Source organism: Saccopteryx leptura, chromosome 1 (assembly GCF_036850995.1).
Source record: "Saccopteryx leptura isolate mSacLep1 chromosome 1, mSacLep1_pri_phased_curated, whole genome shotgun sequence".
NCBI classification, from domain to species: Eukaryota; Metazoa; Chordata; class Mammalia; order Chiroptera; family Emballonuridae; genus Saccopteryx; species Saccopteryx leptura.
In genome coordinates, this window is record NC_089503.1 from 97,065,489 (window position 1) to 97,079,030 (window position 13,542).

General features: G+C 52.4%; 1 protein-coding gene across 1 annotated transcript in view; it reads right to left on the bottom strand.

The window, feature by feature from the left end:
* Positions 1–3,221: 3,221 nt before the first annotated feature.
* The window catches only part of OAF (out at first homolog), a 23,548-nt gene continuing 13,227 nt past the window's right edge, over positions 3,222–13,542 (bottom strand). Inside the window, exons 2-4 of the mRNA XM_066371658.1 lie at positions 6,637–6,771; positions 5,425–5,605; positions 3,222–4,240 (exon numbers count right to left, since the gene is read on the bottom strand). Of these exons, the coding sequence (XP_066227755.1) occupies positions 3,975–4,240; positions 5,425–5,605; positions 6,637–6,771 (582 nt within the window). The 3' untranslated portion in view covers positions 3,222–3,974. The remainder of the gene's footprint in view (positions 4,241–5,424; positions 5,606–6,636; positions 6,772–13,542) is intronic.

Genomic DNA, 13,542 nt, shown 5'->3' on the forward strand with positions numbered 1-13,542 from the left:
ATTTCTCACGGTCAAATGGCACTTTCTGGTAATATCAATGGATGGCAGGTGATGGTTAATTTTGTGTGTCAGCTTGGCTAGGCTCTGATGCTCAGCTGTTTGGTCTCATACTAGTCTAGATGTTGCTGGGAAGGTATGGTATAGATGTGATTAACATCTACAATCAATCGACTCCAATATTATCCTTGACAGTTTGAGTGAGACTCATCCAATCAACTGAAGGCTGTAAGAGCAAAAACTAAGGTTTTGAAAGAGAAGGAATTCTGCCTCAAGACTAATGTAGAAATCCTGTCTGAATTTGCAGCTGCTGGCCTGCTCTACAGACTTCAGACTCATGACTGTAAAACCAGCTTTTGCCTATGCTGCCAGCCTAGCAGGATTTCGAACTTGCCAGACTTCACAATCGCATGGATGAATTCCTTAAAAATCTCAATCTCTCTCTCCCCACTTTCCCGTTTCTCTAGGGAACCCCTACTGATACAGAGGAATGTGGGCAGTAGGGCCTCTTGCACAGTTAGGGAGTATAAATTGGGACAGCCCCGTTTGGAGGACAGTATGATGGTGTCTACCAAATATTGGTCATTCCAGTTCTCCATTGTTACCATTTCTCTAAAGCATGGATTGTAAGAAAGAGCAAGTAATAATAAACAATTCAATTGTCTATCAGTTGCCAAATGGCAAATAATCTGAACCAGGCAGCAATTACACATTGAAGGTCAGTGTCAGGGAAGACATCAGGGGTGAGCTAGTGAGGCCCTCTCTCTCAACAGCTTAGGGAACCGGACACTGGAAATGGGGGTAACCCACCCACGGCACATTGAGCTGTGGCTAAGTTTGCATCCGCACTCCTCACATTCATCACATGCGTTAGCTTCAGGCTTTGCTTTTTGATGGTAGTCCCTGTCCTACTTCTTACTAGAGTCCTCAGTCCACCTACCACGTCCAGGCCCTGTGAAGACCCTGGGCAGAGGTACCCCAACTGGGGGGGGGCACAGCTCTCCCACCTGAGACTTCCCTTGACTAATAAGACTGCAGGGAGAGGAGTCTGAAGGAAACCCACAGAAAGCACGGCAAGGCTGGATCTGGGCTGGAGTGGTTCTGCCAGGGGCTGAGTGGCACCCCTGTCACCTCCTCTGGCCTGAAGAGGCATAGGTGAGGTCTGAGCACTTGGTCTCCCAGCCAAGAGCTCTGCTTAACTTAGCAAAGGGGACCAATAAGAAGCCTATTCCTTCAAACACTAGTCCCAGGGGAGATTTGGGCACTCCCTCCCCAAAGTGCTCAGTGATTGCTGCTATAGTGCTGGCCACAGCCCCACCCCTCACACGGCACACTGTCCGCTCTCTTCCCTGGGACAGTGCACAGTGCTCTCTCGGGTTCCAGTGGGCCAGTCTGATAGACCCGTTTGAGTTAGTAGACGTGCATAGAGTAAGAAGGTGGGGGGTGGGATCCCAGCTCTGCTTTAACTAGCTGTCTGACCTTGGGCAAGTCATAGTTTTTTAGGGGAGCCACATCCATTAAATGTCACAGAATCACTACAAGGAACAAAGTGAGCTCATTCACATGAAGGCACTTTGTAAAACCTGGAGCAGCAGAGAGGAGGACGTCTGGAGGTGGATTATCTCCGGTGTTCTCACACAGACACCTCTGGATGAAAGGGAAGTCTCATCTCAGTGTGGCTCCAACAGCTGACCACCTGCATCTATTTAGCAAGCTCCGGAGGCATTCTGATGCGCCCTGAAACCCGTCAGCAGAGAAGTGACCTGGAATTGGATGCACTGTGACCGCAAGTGGTTGGAAGTTAAGTGGGTTGTCCGGAATGATGGCAGGACTAGACCTTGCCCAGGTGCAGGGTCGGCCCCAAGTCTCAGGGAATCATAGTTCTCATCCCCATGCCCTGAGACTAAGGAGCCGTGGGCAGGATGGTGTCAAAGTCCCCTTACTGCAGGGACATCAGGTTTGGAGGTGCCAGTCCCTCCAAAGGAAGGTCATAAAAACACTCTAAGTCTTGAAAATATTACTTTTTATAAAAGTGTTATTTTGGCTATTTGAAAGTGAGTAGGGAAGGTCTATGATTTGGGCGCCCCACCTGCAGCAATAAAGGCAGACACATAGGGTGGAAAATGTCTTCTCCAGTAATTGCCTCCGTTAACAGAGGAGGCTTAGGGCTTAGAACTGAGGCCCTTATTGTGCAGGAGGAGGAAAGGCCCTGGCAAGGAATGCCTTCCTCCTCTGCCCCCCTCCCCCACACGGCTGAAGTTGATCCCTGCCAACAGGCTCAGAAAGAGGAACATCACCGGGAAAGGAGGTCTCCCCATCAACCTCTAACTTCAACCATGGTCAAGCAAGCCTAGCTCCCACCACAACCCTCCAGCCTGCACAGGTTGGAGGGGGCGCCAGCAGCCTACGCTGGGGGCGCTGGGAGCAGAGTAAGGGAGACTGCCCTGCGAGGCTCTTTCCCTCTCCAAGGCCTGTGAGGAAAAATCGACTCTCCTTTCCTTCCCTCTTTCCCAAGGAGCTGGGTGTCCTGTGGGAGCCCTGAGACTTCCCCAGCCCTGAGGCCTAGTCCTCTCTGCCTTGCTAAATGCTTACTATCCTCCAACCCCAACCCCAGCCCCTGCTCATCCAGGAAACCTTTTGCAGCTTGTCCGTCCTTCCTTCTTGGGAGTCCTCCAGCGTCCAGCTCAGCTCAGCTCTTCATAGCACAGCTTCTTTATATTGGAAGGTGCTTTTAAAGTGAAGGGCCCTTCGAGACGTGTGGTGTAGTTGTCTCGGGCTCTCTTCACTGATAATAATATAATATTGACAGTGAGCACAATGCTGTGCTGGACACGTGACATGTATGAATTCACTTAAGTCTCACAGTTAAGCTCCTTTCTAACTGAGAGAGCTGAGGTGGAGAGGTAAAGTAACTTGACCCAAGACTGAACAGCAAAGAAGAAGCAAGGCCAGGATTTGAACCCTGGAAGTCTGGTTCCAGAGTTTTTATCCCATCTCTTGACTGTTGACTACTGTCTGGCTTGCTCATCTATGTATTTCTCTTCTTCTTACATGCAGAAGATCTCTCTTATCCTTCCCTAGTAACATCCCCCCATCCACAACCTCTCCCTACCACACAGTGGCTGAGCATTCAAAGATACTTTAAAAGGTGTCCTAAGATTGGTGAATGAGAGAATGCAGAACACTTCTCCTGACACCAGGTGGCAGCATTGGCCAAAAGTTTGTCAAGTACAAAATTGAAACTTTTATTTCTGGTAGAAATGATAAATACTTTGCATTAAAAATCTGGAATTCAAGTTTTCCTCATACTTCATGCTCCCACCCTGTCCCAGAACCCTACAAACATATTTCTGTTTAGAAGGGGAAAGGTGGTACCCACACTTGTGGCCAACTCTGGGTCTGGGGAAAGGCACAGGTAGTCTCAGAGCTGGGAGGTCCCCGCCTGTCCCAATGCAGCCTCGAAGGCCAGTGATGCAAACAACACGTTATGAGCTGGTGTAGGGGCTGCAGCATCAGTCCCAACAACCCCCTCTCTAGGGCAATGATCCCCTCCTTGTTGTGCAGTTGACGATGCAAGAGGGCCAGCTGGTTGGGGAGGGGGTTCTGTGTGGGGAGGTGGGTATGACAGGCGAAGACACCTTTTAGGGTCTAAACCTTCAAAGAGTTAAATAGAAGAATCACAGGCCATGATACTTTGGTTGCTTGAAGTGGGGGATAAAGGAGGGGCGAGAAGTGCAGTGAGGAGAACCTCCTTCTCCTGTCTTCAAGGAAGGCACACAGTGGGAGTGGGAGCTACCTTCATGAGTTTACCCCTGCTGTGCCACATCCCTTTCACAGTCATGAGTGACGGGGCCAGAGGCTCTGGAATTAGAGGAGAGGAGGGGAGGGGAGGGGAGGGGAAAGGAGGGAAGGGAGGGGCAGAGAGGGAAATAAGGCCTCTTTGGGGTTGGGGGAAGAAGTGGTGAGAGCCCGGCCGGCTAGGGGTCCTCATCCCAGAGACACAGCTGCCTCTGAGGCACATAGAAGTTGAAGCTGTAGGTCTTCTGGCAGCTGCGGATGCCGCACTTGTAGGGCACTGGCCGGTCACGGCTGTGGCAGTACTTGAGCATGCAGGGGTACCAGGCCAGGCTCAAGCTGTAGTGGCACATACAGGGCATCCCTCGGTCCCTCACCTGCCCGCAGCGAGGTAGCAAAGCCTGCTCTGTGTCCTTGGGCAGAGTCTTGAACATGGAGCTGTGCACACCTGGAGGAGAGGGGCAAAGGTCAAGAAGGGGAAAACGGGGGCCGCTCCTAGCAAGGGGCCAGGGCCATTCCGTGCACGAACTCTGTGAGGAGCCCGTCACCCCCGTGAGCTAAGTATTCTCATCCCTGTCTCGCAGGTAAGAAACCCAGCCCAGAGAAGTTTAACAGTCCGCCACACGGTCGAGGAAGGACTGTACGTGGGTCTGTCTGACTCAGGACCTGCACTCAGTCCTGCTGCAACCCGACATTTAAAAACATCTAAACTGGACTGTGATGGATAACGGTGGGGGCAGAATAAGCAGGCAGTCAAGAGAAGCTTAAAGGAAATGACATCTGAGTAGGAACAGGCAGGGAAGGGCCAGCACATACACACTGGAAGCTCAGGATGGCCAGAGCACAGGGTAGACAGACGTATGTACATGACGGGTGCTGGAGGAGCCGACAGGGACCGGGGCCCTGGGCCCTGGCCCAGCTCAGTAGCTGCAGGGGGCCAGCATCAGGGTGCAACCCACTGGGGACGTGTGTGGAAGGCAAGACAACTCTATGCGGCATTTCTAAACCCAGTGCCGCCCCAGAAGGGGCAGACATTTCTCCAGTGTGAAGCCCGCTGAGCAGAGGGACCAGAGACCTGGCATTGGAATGGTGACCTTGTCCTGTCCCCTCTATACAGAGGACCTGAGAATAGTCTTGGAGAGAGTACAGGAGATGGCCCAGGGATGAGGCCATACAGGCCGAAGATCATGCAAAGATGGGAGGAAGCGTCGAGACCTCAGGGAAAGACACCGGCCCCAGGGAAGCTGTCAAAGGAGGAGGGAAGTGGATTTCTTAGAGATGGCAGCAGAGATAAGCAATGGGAGATGAGTATCTCTGGGCCCCACCTGGACCCTGGTGCCTGTGCCCCCTTATATGACAGAAGGTCCCATCTGTGTTCTCACTGAGGTCAGGGATGAGGTGAGGTTTGCCTGGGAATCTCCCTCCCCAGGGCCCCGCGGAGTCATAGTTCTGTGTGTCCTTACCTGGCATGGGTCCCTTTCACCTGCCTGACTCTTCTCGCTGAAGAGCCCTGCAGACGTCACTTCCCTAATCAGTCGCGGCCTGGCTCAGGGGTCCCCTCCCTGAACTCCCACACCTCATCATTGCAGTCTATGGTATTTGTGATACACCAGTGGGCAGCACCCAGCTGACCTTGCTCCAGCCAGAACTTGACATCCTCCTGGCGGGTGTAGATGGCATCCACGGCCTCTGCACACACATTGCGGAGGTGGGGACTAAGCAGCGCCCCCTGGCTGAAGTTTACAGCGATGTCCATGTGGAGGTGCTCCAGGCCCCGCACCTCCTCTGCCTGACGCACTGCCCGTGGGTTTTTCTGTGGGGAGGACAAGAGCAATTCCCACCGGGTCTCGGAACGCTCCCTGCCTATTTCCCCCTGATCACTAAGACTCAGTCAGACAAGCCCAGGCTGATTGTCTTTAGAACGTTGGGGCCATCGGCAGAGTGGCAGTCAAGGGGCACCCAGCCCCCACTCCAACTGGCAGAGAAACTGTCTAGCCTTTTCAGCAGGCCACTGGGCTGTCCTCTGCAGCCCGATGGAGAATTCAGTCATGCTGCTGGGGGCTGTCCCAGGGTAAGTGACCTCTGGAGTTCCGTGCTCTCCAACATTCAGGAAACTGAGTCTCTCTGGGAAGGGTGGCTGGCCCACGGGGAATGGTCTGTGGCAGGTAGAAGTTTTTTGTTTTTTGTTTTTGTTTTTTTTACAGGGACAGAGAGGGAGTCAGATAGAGGGATAGACAGACAGGAACGGAGAGAGATGAGAAGCATCAATCATCAGTTTTTCGTTGCGACACCCTAGTTGTTCATTGATTGCTTTCTCATATGTGCCATGACCGTGGGCCTTCAGCAGACCAAGTAACCCCCCGCTCGAGCCAGTGACCTTGGGTCCAAGCTGGTGAGCTTTGCTCAAACCAGATGAGCCCATGATCAAGCTGGTGACCTCGGGGTCTCGAACCTGGGTCCTTCTGCATCCCAGTCCGACGCTCTATCCACTGCGCCACCACCTGGTCAGGCAGGCAGAAGTTTTGGAGGGGAGGTACTTTGTCAGGGTTCCCCAGATAATGATGGTGGCACTGGACCTGAAGGCAGATTCAACTGCTGAGTCCCAGCCCCTAGCCTCCATCATAACTGTGGAGGAGCTGACATCAGGGACTGGAGGAATAAGGGAGTTGGGGGTTCAGTGCAGCTTAGAGATCTGGGCAAAGTCAGGGGGTGCAGGACTACAGGGAGACAGGGGGTACCAGGTCAGGTGCAAGGTGGGAGACTGGGCTTGGGGCCACGCTGGTTGCAGGGGTGAGGGCTCTGGGGCAGAAGCCGGGCCAGGGCAGGCCCGGCATAGGCACTCACCTGTCGAAGCTTGGCCATGGCCTCACTGGGGATGATCTCATTGTGGTGCAGCCGGGTGACAAAGCAGAGGGCCTGGAACTGACTCTGACCCTTCTCCAGCTCCCCCAGGATCAGGGCCCGGAAGATCTTCACATACTGGAAAAGGGCAGAAGGACGCTGACCAACTAGAGGAGTGTGGGCCCTCCTCATCCGCTTGCCTGGTGCTCAGCTCAGGCCCTGGAGAGGACATGAGCTTGGACACTGCCTGCAAAAGACACCTCCCTCCTGTTGGTCTAGGAATTTTTATCTTTCCCACTTATATCAGTGACTAAAAGAAAGAATACACCTCAGATATTCCACAGTGAACTGCTAGAAAGCTTTACAAAGCAGAACTGTTTAAAAGTATAGATCTTCGCCTTGAAGGGAATAGCACCCTCTTGGCACTTGGTTCATTCACAGCTGATGCTTCCCCTACGTGGCACCCTGTGTCACTGATCAGGGTGGGTCAGGACCCCAGCAACCACATGACCAGGGTCTCACTGGGGAGGGTTGTACTTTCCACAAGTACAGATTCCAGGGTTTCTCTTGCTGACCTTCTCATCCAGGTTTGGGGAAATGCAGAGATATTAGTGCTCCTCAGAATTCTTCCCATGCTTCTGATTAGCCAGGCTCCTGGCCACGCCATCCCAGATGGAGGTAGTAGGGGCAGGGCAGGGTTATGGGCAGACAGCTCCGCAAGCTGCCTGCAGTTACCATCTGACCTGGGAGAGCTGGCATGGCTCACCTTTCCCTTCCCTCTCCACTTCCCCTTTCCCTGCAGGTTACTAATGGCATTACCGGCAGGCTGAGGGCTCCTTCCTGTTACTGACTCACTGCAGGAATGGGGGAGGCTGGAGTGGGGCCATGGGATGGGGCCTCCTCCTCAGCTGACCGCTGGAACCCTGTGCTGACTCGCCTGCACCGAGGTCTCTTCCTGCTCTCATCCATCTCTGTGTCTTTCCTAACCATTCCCAGTGAAACGTTATCAGGTCCTGGTCAACAGTGGTCTAAAGCTTTCAAGAATCCGTTGCCTAGGAGATACCCTGATGACAAAAACAAGTTTCTTCTAGGAACCCCGGTGGCCCTGCATTGGCACTGAGAGTATCAAGTCCTGTGCAGCTCATCTTTCATCACATGTGCCCTGGCCTCACTCACGGAGAGAGCTCCCATTCAGTGTGCCCAACATACACCTGCTGCAGTGTAAGTGCTCTGAGAACAGGGTCTAGAGTCCCCCTTGGGTTCCCGGCACAGGCAGCGAGGGGCCTCTGGTTCCACCCCAGCTTGGTGATGAATTAGCCAGCACCCAGGCATATTTCCCTGGCTCCCTGAGCCTCATTGGTAAAATGCAGATGAGAACACATTTACTCGGCATGGCTGTGGTGAAGACGAAATGAGTTAGTATGGAAGGCAAAGCAGAACGACCACCCAGGGGAGGTGCTCCGAAAATAGTAGCTGTGTGATCACCATCGTTGCCGGTGATCAGCTAATGTCACAGGTGACCTGACAAATGACTGCTGTCACTCCCTAAATCCTCATACACTTTGGAAGTCCTCTGACTTCACAAGGATGTTTCTCTCTTATTTTGCTTTTATTGTCAATGATCTTTGAAACAATGAGGTGTGGGAGTATATGGGGAGATTTTTCATCAATATTGCAGAAAAGGAAACTGAGGCTCAGCTGGTAAGAAAGGTTCCATTAGGTTCCTTATAATCCCAGACTTGTAGGGAAGGTGAATCAGAGCTTCTGTTCAACAGGAAATCTGTTCTTGGACCACATGTCTGGAATCTCCTTGCCCCACTAGCCTGGCATCTGATCCTCCATTTCCTCAGGTCAGCTAAGGGGAGACAGGAGGCTGATCTACTTGTGTACTTCCCACTCCAGGCTGCTCAATTCCTGCCTGGAGACTTGACACCAGACCTCCATTCCTAGGGTAGTTTCAGCAGTGACCCTTTAAAAGAATCCTATCTGGAATATTCACAGCATCTCCTGCAACACCACATCTCCTGCCAACACCCTGTGGTCGGAGGAATGATGAGCGGTCCTATTGCTTGGGGACATCACCAGCCCACCATTAATAGAAATATTTATTTGAATTTTTAGAACAGAACAGAAGATGAAAGACATCTGAGCTTTCCCCCTGTATCTATATTAAATGACAATGTCAGTAACAACAAAAATGCTATCAAAATAGGTACATAACTGGAGGCGAAGAGAAAGAATAAGGATTTCTCATTGAAATAGGATATTTCCTTTGTATCTCTTATTTATTTGTGTAGGACAAAGATTTATTGAAGTTTATAACTGGAAGGGACAAGTCATTGTTAGTATGAGTCAAAAAGGATATACTCTCCTGTTTAAAATTTTTACAACAACGGGAGGTAAGTAACTTGCTCAAGGTCATGGGACCAGAAGGAAATGTAGCCGGAACTTTAACCCAGGCAGTCTGACTCTGAAGTCTGAGCAATCTTAACCACAACGCACAACTGCCTCCTAGATCAAGTAGCCCGATTTCCTTGATGCCTAGCTAGAGGAACAGAAGCTCAGGTCCAGAAAGGTAGTGCTGTCTGCCCTTGGCCACACGGCTGGTGAGTAGCAGAGCCCGGATGAGACCCTTCTTCCAGCTGTGCCTGCCCATCTGGTGGTGGGCTAGGAGCCCTCTGTACCCCTTCCTGGAGAGTCTGGCCGCTCCCACCCACGGTTCTGTGTGTCATCAGACTCTGAATTCTCTAGTCCTCTTAGTCTTATTTCTCCAGAAAACCATATTCCTCTCGTTGGTCCCTGGGAGGGCATGGGCAGCCCTGGTTTCTGGATCTCTTTGGCTCCACCAATCTGACCAGTGCCCCTCCTACCTTCTACTCCCTATTCCTCAGAGTCACTACTAAGGTTCCAGGTTCCCTCTAGCACAAGGGAAGGGAAAGGAAGGGAAGGGAGGAGGCCTCCCCTGCTTCAGAGACATCAGGCCAGATGTGAAGGCCAGGCTTCCTCCTCACTGGAGAGCGCCTTGGGGGCATTCACTCAGATGTGGCCCGGCACCAAGACTGATGGGCACAGCTGGGAGAGCCCATGGCAGGGGGCTAGAGGCAGGGCCCTCTGACCCGGGACCAAGGCTACAGCTCCCCAGATGAGAGGTTTCTGTAAGGTTCCTTCTCCCAGGAGCTCCTAGGACGTGCAGCTCACCAGGAAGAAATGTATGCTACAGTACTGGGGACGAAGTTGGGGCCACATGGAGGGTGTGGCATGTGTGCTGCAGAGAGAGAGAGAGAGAGAGAGAGAGAGAGAGAGTCCACTGAAGTCCTCTGTGGTTCTAGTAAGAAGCAGAGTAGGTATGCTCTAGGAGAGCACAGTAGATAAAAACAGAGGCTCTTGAAGCAGTATTACCTGTGCTCAAACCCTGGTTTTGACGACACCAGTCATGTAACCTTGGGCGGTTTACTTAATCTCTCTGCACTTTAGTTTCCACATCTGTGAAATGATTAAATGTAGAGTACCCTCCTCAAGGGATGATGATGAGGAAAACTGAGTGAAAGGTTTCAGAACATAGTCGGCTGACCTCTTTAAGTTTCTGTACTATATTGTTGCAACCCCTGGCTCTTTTCCAACTGATCCGTTCTAGACCTGCAGAGGCAGGAGGGAGAGTTTTTCCTTTAGAGATACACCTGAGACCCAGAAAGGTCAGGTGACTGCTCTGGGGCTTGGAAGTAATCAGCAAATCAGTGGGAGAGCACTGATTAGCTAGCAGGCTGGGGGCGGGGGGCAAGACTAAGGCAAAGGCCCCTGTCTTCACGAGGCTCAGGAGGAGGCTGACCTCTTACAACCAGTCAGGGCATTACGACAAGGCCTAAGGGTGAGGTTTATGCTAAGTGCTACAGGGCAAAGGATGGATGAAGGAATGTTTGTTGTCCCCTTAATGAAGGGGCTTGAGTGTCCCCTTAATGGGGGATGAGTGGAATGGAAGACTGCCTAGAGTGAGGGACGTTTCAGAAGTCCTTGACACTCAGAGGAGGAGGGGCTTTCTGGCAAAGAGAGGCACTGACAGAAGACAGGAAGGTGTGAGGGTCTCAATGCCCCAGCCCGATGGGTCCTACGCTCTGTCAGCTGATCTGCCTCATCCCTTCAAAGCCTACTTTCGTCCCCTCCATAAAGTGTGCTCCCAGAGGCTGGCCTCCGGTCTCTATGGACAGCTCCCCTTGCATTCGCTGAGCATTGGATCAAAAAGCCGGCCGTTCCCAGAATGAGCAAGGCCACACACCTTTTCACCAGTCGGTTCCCCCGCAGGAATGGCCTGTTCCTGTCTGCCTACCTGTCTGCTTTTCCCATTCCCAGGCCATGCAGCCATAATCTTGCACACAGACTTACTGTTTCTCAAACTATCTTTCACACGCAGTTGTTCCCAACATCTCAACAGTGGCACTAGGGTCCCCAATGCCTGGTCCGGCCCCAGGCTCACACTGTAGCTCAGTTGCACATCCCCATTCTCGCCCCACCCCCACCCCAGGTGCTCATATGCACACATTTTCTCCCTTGCAGCCCCTCCCTGGGCCCACCACCCACCCTGTTTTCGCAGAGTCATGTGTAGCAGCTCTCAGTCTCCCTCCCCCTCCCCCTCACTGAGTTCCCCCAGTCTCACACACACCCTCACACAGGATGTCAAGTGCACCTTCCTTAGTCAGTCCTCACCCCCCAACCATGTAGTGTCTCTCCCAACACTGCTTTACACACATCCTCTCATGCACACATCGCCCCAGCTTTGGCCAAGCAAACCCTCTCTACTCGTCCATCCCTCATGCTCCCTCCCCTCCCTGCTGCCTTCCCCACCGCTGTCTCTGACCTCCCTGCGTGCCCTTCTCCAGAAAGCCCGTACTGGGTAGGGGTGGTGAGGCTCTCCTGTCTCAGACCTTACTGCCCACCCAGCCTTCCACCACAAGGGAACCGAAAGCTAAAGGGGCAAGGTTGGCAGCACTGCCCCTTCCTTCAGCGCCCCTCGCCCAGCCCAGCGGTATGCCACAGTGTCGTGCAGCCTCCTCTCCGGGGTCCTCATGAGCAGCCCGGCCCCTTCACCCCCATCCCCAAATTGTTCCTTGCTCTGGAACAGCTGGCACTCTTCCCTGGCAGTTTCCTCTGCCATCTTGGTCTCATTTCCATCACACTAGAGTGTGTGATCCTGAGGCCTGGGCTGAGCCAATCTAAATATTTATTCCTCTGCTCCTGGCTGGGGCTGCTCTATGGCTAGAGAAGGGGCCAGCTTCATCAGCCGGAGAGCCAGCCAGCAAACGATGCCTTCCTAACCCTGTGCTGGCTGCCCTGTGGGGGACACAGGAGCATGCTGGCTGCTCTGCCCCAGGATCCTTGAACATGGGTGAATGGAGTCAACCCAAAGCTGACCAAACACGTCTCCAGGCTGGTGCCCAGGGGCTTAGGCCACTCCCATTACCAAATATATGTGCAGCCTCAGGACCAGACTGAGGACAGAAGCTGCTTGTTAGAGGGCAGTGCCCTCTGCCCCCTTCCACCCCCATCCACTCGCCAGTCCCCACTGCTCTGTCAGCCAAATCCCAAAGGTCACCACTGTCCTGACTGCCACAGGAACAATGTGAGCTTTCATGTAGATCATCTGGGCCCCAACGTCCTGCTGACTCAGTGTTCCTAAGAGGGGCTCACGTCTCCCTCTCACCCAGATTCCCAGCCCGACACCCTCTCTTGCTCCCCCTACTTTTCTGAAATCCTCTGCAGGGCAGCAACATAACCATTTGCCAAATTCAAGGATGGAAGTTCCTAATAATTCTTTCGTCCTTAGAGCAGAAAAAAAAAGATCTGGAACAATCTGCTGAACAAGACAAGGACAGAGAGTGGGGAGGGGGTCCTTGCCTGGGACCTGGCAAGGGACTCTATTTCACTTTTCACAATAAGCCTGAAACCATCATACATTGGCCCTGTTGTATTCCTGTCATGTCTGAGCCTGGGGCTCAGAGAAACTGTGGCTTTTCAACACAGTTGGTAAAGGACAGAAAAATGTACACAGTGAGTGCTCAGTAATATCTGTGAGATCTCCTAAAAATGGTCCCCAGAGCCCTGCCCTTCACCCCATCTCTCTAGAGGCCATGTAAGGAATGAGGGAAGAAGAGGAGAGTCTCAGGCACAAAGATGCCAAGGAGTCGATAACTCAGACCTCACCGGGGCCACCAGCTTGTGGTGAAGGGCCCAGCCCGAGTTCACACAGAGGGGCGTTTCTCCGTGGATCCGTTCCTCCATACCAAGGATTCTTTTCAGCCTACTTCTTCCCTTTTGCTATTTCCCCGTTCAGATTTCTTCAGCCTTCTGGAAGGAGCCTACTTAAATTCCACAATTTACACAGCCAACTGGGATATAGTGTGAGGATTCTTGGGCTCTAATCCTGTATATTTAATGACTGGATCTTGTCAAAGTCACTTCATAGCTCTGAGCCTCCATTTATGCATCTGAAAGATAGAGGTGTTATGTACCTCATGATGCAGCAGTAAAAATCAAATGAGGCCTGACCAGGCGGTGGCGCAGTGGATAGAGCGTCGGACTGGGATGTACAGGACACATGTTTGAAACCCTGAAGTCGCCGGCTAGAGCCCAAAGGTCGCTGGCTTGAACCCCAAGGTTGCTGGCTTGAGCCTAAGGTTACTGGCTTGAGCAAGGGGTCACTCACTCTGCTGTAGCCCCCCAGTCAAGGCACATATGAGAAAGCAATAAATGAACAAGCAATCAATGAACAACTAAGATGCCTCAATGAAGAACTGATGCTTCTCATCTCTCTCCCTTCCTGTCTGTCTGTCTGTCCCTATCTGCTCCTCTCTGACTCTGTCTCTGTCAAAAAAAAAAAAAAATCAAATGAGGCCAGATGTATGATAGCAACTAACGGTA